Below are 11,176 nucleotides of genomic sequence, written 5' to 3'. Positions count from 1 at the left end.
GTTCATTCTCTTGATAACACAAAAGACTCTTTCGCCCTCCAGTCTTGGCCAGTTTTAAGTATTTCGAGTCATTTTCAAGGACGCATCTTGCTTTGTTGTTTTTCTGTTGATCTATGTGAACCTTCCCGGACTCTTTGGTCAAATCTGGGACCTGGGAAATAGGTGGAATTTTCTTCCAATTTTTTAAATCTTGCTTTTTTCGAATTGGATTCAGGTAACAATACCATATCTCTTCTCCTTCTGGTCTGTCGAGCGGCTTGTAAAATGGCTTTACCATTTTTCTATACTCGGCAAAGGTTCTACACTTTACATGATCCCCGTTTCTAAAAGACGGAAGGCAAAAATACTTCATAAATAAAGAAAAAATACACCGGGCTTTGTCGTTGCAGTGCTAATCATTTTGAGGGTCATAAAGCTGGGATTGACCTAATTTTTCGGTGGGAAAATGGGATTTGATCCCTGGGAACTGGAAATTTGTTGCTGGGTGATGGGAGATAAAGAGGCCTTGGTGAGAATGGGATTTGCATTATCACGTGTTATCAGGGGCGCTTACCTTTTGTACGGAAAATCCGATTGATCCGGTGATAATCAAATCATAGTTAATGCATGGAGATGGTTATGAAACTCGACAAGTTTCTTTGTTTCACGTTTTTGTCCGTATTTTTGGCCTTGACCCTGCACAAAACACACCTTTTTTCGAGAAGATAACCAATCAAATCCTTCGATTAAATTATGTGCAACTAATTTGCAAACCCATGCGAAGCGAAAACAAAAGATTTTGCAGGGACACGGTCAATTCAACATAGATTGCAACAACATTGTTCTCGCTTTTGAAGGTTCTAAGGTTTCATAACCAGTCCCTCGATTAACTATGATCAAATGAAACGGACTTTTCCAATGAAAATTTTTCGGGAAAAAAAGGAATACCTTCAGAGGAATTCCTCTTTTCTCGATTTTCCTGTAGTGATCGGAAAAAATCCTGTTCCATTGCTTTTTCCCACGAGTACCATACTCCTTGAAATAAGAAAAAAACATGGCGGACTCAATGGGCCTTGATGTTTAGCTGCCCAAATAAATCGTGCGGGTTTCAGTCAATTAACATGGATGCTTTTATAGCTCGTAGCCGCACAACTACGCACAACGTAATGATCGAAAATCCGCCAGACATATTTGTTATTCTAAATGATTAGCATCCAGTCTCTTGAGAAAAAAAGTTTGTTTCTTTAAGCAGGAAATTCTCCTCGGTTTTTCCTTACAAAAGGAAAGCACCCCAGGTATTAGTTTGTCTCAAAATTCCTGATATCAAATTTTTTATGTGGTCTCGCTTGTGCTCCTGGCCACTGCCATGAGAGAGTGAGGACTTTCTTGATGCTAACAGACTTGGTTGCTTGAAATTCACAGATTTCAAAATCTTGATCTTTTTCTTCGGAAAACTGTAGTAATCCACTTAAGTTACAAATAAACTCGATAATCTGTTGGACTGAAAAGTCACTGTTTCAAAGGCTAACGTTCACCCTTCAGGCATCGCGTGACGTGGAACAATTTTCATCCCGCCAAAGCTGAAATTCATCCAATCAGATCGCTACGATAAGCATTGCGAATTTCCATAACAAAAACAAACGGTCGAAAAGCCTGTCGCTTGAACGTGGGCCTTACAGTAGTTATTTTCTGCGTTTCGGTTGACTTGGTTGTCAGTTCCTAGTCGCTGAAATTGGCTAAATTTCATGACAGAGCCCCTTTATTTACTCATTGTTATATAGTCAACAAAATGTCACGTTTCTGATTGGTCAATAAGGAGCTTAAGATCTACCACGACGACGACGACGACGTCGACGAAAACGCCACAAAACAGTGATATCATTGGTTAAGAAAGCATAAAAAGTGTAGAAATATAACATTGGGCACACCTGTACTGCAGACCAGACGTGTAAAGGTCAGCTGTTTCATGATATGACTGACTGATAATAATACTAATCATCAACATCATCATCATCATCATTATTGTTATTATTATTATTATTATTATTATTATTTTATTATTATTATTATTATTATTATTATTATAAAGCTTCCGCGAAACGTTGCTTTCTTGTTATGCAGAAAATATTAAATTTTAAACCCGCCCGCCAAATGAAGGAGGATGTTTATTCATCGACGTTGACTTGGGCAGACTTGGCCGGAAAATACTGGGACTTTTCGTGATTACGCCCAAGTCACAATTGATATATAACTCAGATAACTGAGGAATATACATTTCCTCGTTGTGTACAACAGTTACAATGTAGTCTTCAAAATGACCTTCAGACATGCATTTGTAGACAGTTCACACTGCCAATGCAGAAACCTTCGCTTATAGCTTGAATGGTATTTTTCAAGCAGTTCAATTAGTCGCAATAATACATATTAATAATGAAATTTTCGTTCGTTCCTTTTTTTCGATCCCCACAGACCGAATGGACCGAATGAAATGGTTTTCTTTTAAGGCTTTTTACATCAATCTTGTCTTTGTCTGAATGCCAAACATCGAGTCACGTTCCGCAATATAATAAAGTGGTGATCAAAATCTCGTAGTCTCGGCGGATGTATTGCTTTTCTACGTCGAAAAGGTAGGTCAAGGGCAAAGAAGATCACGTTCCGTTGTGTTGGTGATAAAGTTCTACGCCCCGTCCACACGTATCAGGATATTTCGAATCCGTAACTTTTTCTCTGCGAAATCAAAAATTTACACGTCCACGCGTGGTCATTTTTTCAAGTACGCACAAGCACATATGATCTAGAAACCTAAGTAAACTGCGCGAAAAATACTGCGTTCTTTATTTCTTGTCGAAATAGTTGTTTGAATAAAAGCAAAGAACAAAGCATCTTGCCCTTACTTTGAACAAACTTGGCGCAAACAAAACATTGTTTTGGTTGTACTAGCGTGACTGGAATTGTCAAGAACGTTCTCGGAACGGCGCTCCTTTGTCACGAACGTTCTTGGAACGTCGCTCCTTTGCAACCTCGCCTGCATTGTTAGTGCAAAAAAAAAAGCGCAAAGCAAAACTAAGTTGGAACATGGTTTGGCTTGTGTTTTAGTTTTTAGAATTTAATTAAAGTGGTGCTTTCATCACGAAGTCTTGGTTGCGTTCAAGTAAAATGTTAAAAAATAGAAACAATTGCTAAAAAATTCAAAATTTTCTGGTCACTTCAAGTACGCACGCGCTTATATGCGTATAGGACGCTACGCGCCTGCACGCGTAACCTATTCAAATTCGAATTTTCCCGTCCACACGTAGTCGGAACCGTTCTGATATCCAGGCCCCAGTTGTTCAGAGGATGGATAGCGCTATCCACTGGATAAATCACTATCCAGCGGATAAACACTAGCAAAACCAATTGAGTTATCCACTGAATAGTGATTTATCCGGTGGATAGCGCTATCCATCGTTTGAACAACTGGGGCCAGGACTCTTCTGTGACTAATGTCAACAGAGCATGCGCCATCAGGCGTGCGAATTCGTTCAGCTGTCGTGTTGAATATTTACGCGGTAAAGACGTATTGTAACGTCATGAGTTTTTATCCAGATTCGACCGTCCAGACGATTCCAAATTCTTTGCGTACGTATTCAAAACTTTCCACTCCCAAGAGCGGATTCAAAAAGTTGCGGATTATACAAGTGGACGGAAGACGAATCCGCAAAGAAAAAAATATCTGAATACGTGTGGACTGCGCCCTAGATTGTTATGGGAAAACTTGAGAATGGGCGTACAAGCGTAGGTGAACAGTCTCGTGGTAGCTTGTGTTTCCCATGCCTAGGGTAGAAAGGCTACTTTAAAAAATTGTAAGTTTTTACTAGAGACCCCTAATAAAAGGCTGACCGTTTGTTGTTAAACGATGCAAGGCTCGACTGATCGTCAGAGCGTGGCGAAAACATAGTTTTACAAAAACAACACAGACGTTTCGGCAGTTCCGAAATTAGCTAAGAAACAGCATATCTAGCTGACAAGAAAAACTATCAACTGAATGGCCCTTCGGATGAAGAATTAAATTTAAATTAATTTAAATTGCAGCGGGAATAAGCCCAAGTGGCAAATGAAAAACTTTTTTCCATTTGACAAATTTTAAAATTCAACTGCATATAGTTACTGATTCGAGATCGTTTTAGGCGGTGCTGGAACAAGAGAGTCGTTCACGAACAGAACGGAGAACGGCTATTTGCAGCCTTTTAAGAATAAATTTTGCCCTAAAGACACTGGATTAAGCGCAAAACCATTCTCCTTGCAGCTGGAGAGGAAGTCACCAACGAATCTTAATTTAAACACAGCTTCTATGTGGTCACTTAAGGTGAAACAGCGGAACAGAATATTTTATTTATTTTTCTTTGGATCTTAGTCAGTTGCTCATTTCACAATTCACTTTAGTATTGTTTTGTCTTTTTCAGGAAAAATAGTTTTCTCTTTGCGCGGCGAGCTAAGTTGCCTTGGTTATGTACTGATCACACGACATTTGAAATCTTAAAGGCTAAATTTCAGACCTGTCTTTTCTAATAAACACTAGAATATACTTCCATTACCTCATTACATATTACTTAAAAGCGGGCTACAGTTAATTGTTCTGTAAAATGTCGACGATCAATAACATGACCTCGAGCACGCGTTATTGTCCCATGCTGGACAAGTGACCATGTTTGTGAATTAACCCCGTTACTTCGCGGAACCCTAAACGAGACCTTGGTGGCATAAAATATTGGCGCTTTGCCCGGAACACCCTAAGCTAGACCAAAATCCAAAATTTACACCCCTAAGCGAGACGACGAGCATCCCCGTCTGTTTCATATGGGAGTCTCCCCCCCGGGAATTAACCATGCTTTGAACTTCTTCCTCTCGGGTTATATCTCCTATGGCAAATTTTCATTCAGCACAATTCCGCAAGTTTAAGAAAAAGCTAGTAAACGCGAATACGTTTTCTTGGAAGAAAATATAATTATAGCGGCGGCTTTTATTCGCAGAGATCGAGATCCGTAACTTAACTTACACTACTAATTTTTTTCCACTTAAATGGTTCGCACGAGGGCGAAGCACAATGGCGTTACTGAATTTACTGGAAAATACAAAAAGGTGTCGTAACTTGCATTTTGAAGTGTAAAACAAGGCTGATAAGATCTTTATTCTATGTATTAGAAATTAATTGGCGCGGGAAAGCATACGAGATATAAGAAGTTCTCGGCTGCCTTTGGATGTTGATAGTTAACTTCAGACACAATCAGTCGTTTGTTAGCCTTTGCGTTGAGCCCAAAACCTATAATTGACTTAATTTAAAGTCTTGGTTTTACAAGTTGGCGAGCAGGGTATTGACAAATTGCCCAAGACTGACGAAAACTGAAAGAGGTGTGTCCAAAGTTAGTAATTTAGCGTCTTAAAAGCATTGCACTTTATTTGCCCGCTTTGAAAGTCTTTTCTCTAGTTGAAATTAAGTTTTGCAGCAATCGGTTTCCTGTGCCGTATTGGTTGGTTTTTTGTTAAAAACGGCAACAAAGGGTTGACATATTACTTCATTTACTTTCTTGTTTTTTGAACAAACGATAAATAAAATTTATTTTTTTTAACTTGAAATGACAACAAACTAAGAAGAACAGGATGACTATTCGTGCAAACCTGTAACAGTTTGTATAGTGTCCCCAATCGTTGTCATCTCCTTTTTATTGTTATTTTAAATTTCAAACTTTAAGATATGTTAAAATTTCCATAGTTGAGAAAATATGGTAACCCATCGATCATCGACCGTCCGTAAGTCCACCCCCTCCGTGTATGCAAATGTGACCAGTATTACGCTAGTTTACAGCATATATCTTTGATACTGGTCATCCGTGTAAAGGTCAATTGACACCTGTTAAATTAAGGTATCAGCTGACCAGCGTCACGTGATCATATCACGGGCCCACGGTTAGAGCTCATTGAGGTCAGCTTTTTTTTAAGTTGACCGCTGACCAGGCACTGGTTTTCGATTGGATTGCAGGCTCAACTCAAGTTAATTAATCTAAACATAAACGAGGCTTCATTTTTCGCGCGCTTTCTGTGGCTCTACGCGGCTACACGTCCATACTATAGGGCCGTTTATACGAGAGAAAATAAGCCGCGGCTAACTCTGGCCGCGGCTTACGTAAGCCGCGAACACCCCGTATAAATGGTGCAAAATCTACGTTCACGGCCTTCTCAAGTTCCTTTCGCGGCTTACGTAAGCCGCGGCCAGAGTTAGCCGCGGCTTATTTTCTCTCGTATAAACGGCCCTTATGTCAACTATAGCTCTTAACAGTCAACGATTTTTGTATTCAGGTGGAAAAGGGTTTGGAAAAAGTTTTCTTCCTGCATTTATCGCTGGTTTCAATCCAGTTTTGCATATCATGATAGCTGTGCTCCACATAGGTGGCTACGCAGTTGTTCAAGTCAAGCATCAGAGGGATATATGAGTGTTTATTTTTAATTTGTTTAGAGCTGCTTTTTCTCTGTATTGCAATTTTTGGCAAATCTTTAGAGGCTCTGATAAGGTTGCATGATGCCTGGAGGACGTATGACTAGAACAGAAACGAAAGGTGAGACAAAGAGAACGACAAAGATAAAACAGAGTACCAGTAATAGCTCAAACTTGGTGGAAGAAGTTAGTCCACAAATTCTTCCCTTGGGCACAAACCGTTTGTTATTTTTACGGATGCGTGTTTTTAAAAAGTGGTTTAATCCCGCGTTTTTCCTTTGTTCAGGAGTGAAATTCGAATTTTTATTCTCAGCTGGAATGAAATAACAATTATCTGTACTTTTGGACATAAAGAAATAGTTAATTTGTTTGTTTGTTTGTTTGCTCTAAAATGCGAGCAAACAAGTGCTTTTTAAATCCTTTTGCCCAACTGTTTTTCGATCAGCCTCTACTGTAATGCCAGAAACGAATAAGCGAGAAGACTATCAAGAATGTAAGCTAGATGATCCTGGCTTATCAGCATTTCGTGTGTTTTACAATCGGTACAATATCATATTCACTAAGCAAAGTGTCTTCTTCATACAGTTTACTGGCGATTTCTGTCGCTGAAACGATGCATACTTAATTTTTGACGGTGGAAACATCCACGAAATATTTGCTCACTTTAAGACACCCTTAAAAGAATATTTTGTCAGGCACAAATTTTCTAAGGATTCCATTTACCTTTTAAAGTAAGTTATCTTGACTATTTTCTCCTCTTTTACGAAGTTTACGCGTTTTACCTCGGCCGGTGAATTAAGTGTAGCCTCCGCTCTTTCCGTGATGTTTTTCCTTCCTATCTCCATGTCTTTGCGACGACCTTCTAAATAGGGAGTTTAAAGGCCCGGTCATCATTTTCTTCAACATCCGTTCGATTTTGTTAAACAGCGACGTTGAAACGTTTGCCCCCCACCCCACCCCCCTTTCAACCGTGTTGCAACATGTTGAATTGAATTTGAATCGAAGATGAAACCATTTGCTTACCCCAGCCGTCAACATCGTTCAACATCGTTCAACAAAATCGAACGGATCTTGTATCAAATGTTGAAGCCGTTTTCCCGGGCCTTAAGGTGATTCCCTAGAAATAGAACTTGTGATCGATTCCCGATGAAACTTCGCGCTCTGTTATATCATGTCAAGGAGATGATAAAAATGTAATATAAAAAAGGAGGGTCACCGTGCTCGTTTCCATGGTACGAGGCTGACAAACACAGCTATTTTTAGAGCCACTTTGACAATTGCAGTGCAATCCCCGATGTTGGACTAATTGAGCTCGTTTTTATAAATGCAATCCATGATGTAAAGGGGAGCGTGGTGTCATTCTATGGTAAATTCACTTACGTACCTGAAAAAATGTACTTGAATGGCTTTGGGAGTACGTATCACTTCAAAATAGATTTAACTTGAGCGTGGGCTGTTTGACTCGTAATGGATCCTTCTGTACAATATTATGAAATTGCCAAAAAAAAGGCCATGGATTTGTGCTGATTTTTTTAACACTCCACGAAGACACCATTCTCAACAAAAATAGCAGCCTGTGTAGCAAGCGTTCCTGTTCGAAAGAAGAGAACCCAAACGATTTTCTGCAAACTGTCCGCGCCAAAGTTGGGGCAAGAGACTAAGGGAACGCTTGCAAGAAGACCCCCTATTTTTGAAAAACGCCCACCTTTTCTTGACATGCGCTGATTGACGTCTTATCAACAAATTAGCCAATAACAGATAACCTTGTTAACACATGTTGACCTCCATCAAAACAAATCGAGGCACCGATTTTAAAGTTGAATTTGTAACGGCAGCTTCTCAGCCGGGTAATGGTTATGTTTCTTCCGAGAATTTGTTTAAACCATCGAAAATAACAGCCAATTTTCAGAACGTGTAACGTGTTTAGGAACATAACTCGTACAGAGTTCGATGAATAGTAAGGTTGCTAAATGCTAAACTCCACCAAAGCAGACCATGAAACCATTCAAGACGTTTTAGTTGCGATTTTTAACTAGCGGCGATTTCAGTGCGACTTGCTGGCTATTTCTTGGTGCAATCTCCTGGAAATTACAGGAAACCTCCTTGCTAGTTTGATAATCTACAGTATGTTTTTGGTCAAATCATCACGAAATCGTAGATGAAATAGCAAGTAAAAATACTCAAAAAAAAAATCGCGTGACTGTGCAAAGGAGCCGCTTTCTTCTCAGAATAAAAGAAGTTTTAACAGGGGAGCTGCGTAATTGTCTTTATCTTGTCTCAGTTCATGATGCAGGGCTCAAGCTTACATTGAGCAAGGTAAGCAGAGGATTTGACGACTACGATACAGTTTATTTCCTTGATCCTGAAACAGATATGGATTTTGATCATTCGCAGGCATTTTGTTAATTCATCCTGCGTAAATATAAAGTATCTATTTCAAGCGAACGAAAAGCGTACTTCAGTCCAGTCCATACTTTGAGTCGACAATAAGCGCTGCCAAAGTTTTGGTAAATCACGAATCTTTTGCTTTTAGTGAATTATGGAAACGCTTTTCCATAGCGGCTTCAGCTGACGCGTAAATAATGTTGAATTTTCCTTGATGGATATCGTCCAAGCAGTCCAGACTTTGGTTTAAACCACAGGCTGTCATTCTCATAGAATTTACCTCAACCACTTACTTGATCGCGTATGACGCTTTGTAATGGAAATCATGATGATACTCGAGACGCCTGTTCTTCGTTTTCTTTTGTTTCGAACTCCACAAATCATGACAAAGATCTGAAAAGTTAAGGTGTCTCAAAACAGTCTCAACTCTTCCAAGTAACGCTCTTATTGGAAGGATCAGCGCTGCAACGCTGTATCATGTATTAGCAATATTGTGGTACCAAATGAAACACGGATTATTGCTGAACAAGATGCAGTCATTTTTGTGACATAACACGCCACCTTGGCAACTGGGAAGCCCCGTAAAAACATCCTTTATTTTGTCTTTAGTTGCGTATATCTCAAAAATGAACTCGGTGACCCCCATTTTTTATTTCTGAAAAGTAATCAGAAGGGCAAGATGAAACGTTCTGCAAAGTTAATCTGTCTAGTGGATTCAGAGCCACCTTAAAAAAATCACAGAATTAAGGTGGCTCTGAATCCGCCACGCAGAACCTTTTTAAACTTTGCAGAAAGTTTCATCTTGTCCTTCTGCTTACTTTTCAGGATGTTTTTACAGGGCTTCCCCATTGCCACGGTGTCAATCATTGTGACTGTGCTGCACCAATCACAAGCCCCCGTTCGGGGACAAACGGGTTTTTCAAAAATAGGGGGTCTTCTTGCAAGCTTTCCCTCAGTCTCTTGCCCCAACTTTCGTGCGTCCAGTTTGCAGAAAGTCGTTTTGGAGCTATTCTTTCGAACAGGAACGCTTGCTACGCAGGCTACAAATATAAGAAATAAAAAATGGAGGTCACTGTACTCGTCCAGGACTGAGAAAATAACCATTCCCTGACGGATTAAGCTTGGCGCCAATGAAAATCCGCCATTTTATCAATGTGCCCGCTCTACCACGCACGTTAGAGGTGTTTTAAAGTAAACTTTATGCTTCTTATATACGGTCCATATCTCACAAAAGCCAAACTACAAAAATCTCGGAAGAACCTTAACTGATGCGACGAAATATTAGTCAGAGTATTATTTTCACAATCCAAAGATTCAGCCTGATTTTGTCCCTCGTTAAGTCCACAGGGAGAGCTCATGAAAGTAAAAAAAATGTCAGGCCTTCCTCATTCTTCGCAATGAGGAAACACATGCACAATGGTGGAATGCCGTAAGAACACCAAAGCGGTGCGCAGATCAGAAGCGAAAACCTACCGGTTGTAGATTCCACCATGAAGACCCTAAAGTGAAGAAGGCCATTGCCGCGTACTCTATCCCGTAGAATTCAGTAAAAGAATGTCAACTTCTGACTTTTCCCGACTGAATATCTTGGCTATTTCGACCATACGACAGTATTTTGGGGGCGCAGGGGATTGGCAGGTTTTTGGAAAGCGGGGGTCAGAGGAAAAGAATAATGGGCATTGAAGAAATAGTATTTTGTGCTTGTTAACGAGAGCGTGATACATTTGTGTGTGTGGGTGCACCATGGCCAGGGGCTGTTCTTGATTAAGGTCGTAGAAGGATCTTGTATTTCGGAGTTTTAGCAATTGTCGTGCTGTTCGACCGTCTTATAAAAAGTAGGAAAAATATAAATATTAGCCCTAGTACCTCATTATACAGTTAACTTAAACGTTTGCCAATTTAAGGAAACTCGGAGCCGAAAAATTGGTATTCGAGACGAATTAATTAAACTGTCTCCAAGAATTGAACACACATTTGTCGAACTGAAAAATAAAAGAAAAATAGTAAAACTTTCAGCCTCTCAGGCAGTATTCTAAATATCTAAAAATACACTCTTGATATTTTGTATCTAAATTGAATTATTTAATCGAAACAACCGCATTCTTCTTTTTCGAAGTCTTTTCGAAGAGACTTCAATTCTCAGGTCTTTTTCAGGCAAAATAGTTTTCTCCTCTTTGTGCGAGCTAGCTGTCTTGGTAATGTACTGATGACATATGATATTTGAAATTTTAAAGCCTAAATGTCAGACCCGTCTTTTTAAATAAACACCAGAATGTACTTTCATTACCTCAGTACATATTACTTGAAAGCGGGAAACAGTTAATTTAGAATGTACTTTCAGTA

The 11,176-nt window shown here is 39.6% G+C and overlaps 1 protein-coding gene across 1 annotated transcript in view; it reads right to left on the bottom strand.

Moving 5' to 3' along the window:
- Window positions 1-314, bottom strand: part of LOC137998853 (uncharacterized protein C7orf57-like) — a 1,061-nt gene extending 747 nt beyond the window's left edge. Inside the window, exon 1 of the mRNA XM_068844694.1 lies at window positions 1-314. This exon is cut by the window's left edge and continues 747 nt beyond it. Within this exon, the coding sequence (XP_068700795.1) occupies window positions 1-277 (277 nt within the window). The 5' untranslated portion in view covers window positions 278-314.
- Window positions 315-11,176: the final 10,862 nt, after the last annotated feature.

This window comes from Montipora foliosa, chromosome 4, assembly GCF_036669935.1.
Source record: "Montipora foliosa isolate CH-2021 chromosome 4, ASM3666993v2, whole genome shotgun sequence".
NCBI lineage: Eukaryota > Metazoa > Cnidaria > Anthozoa > Scleractinia > Acroporidae > Montipora > Montipora foliosa.
This window is presented reverse-complemented; position numbering and strand designations above follow the sequence as displayed.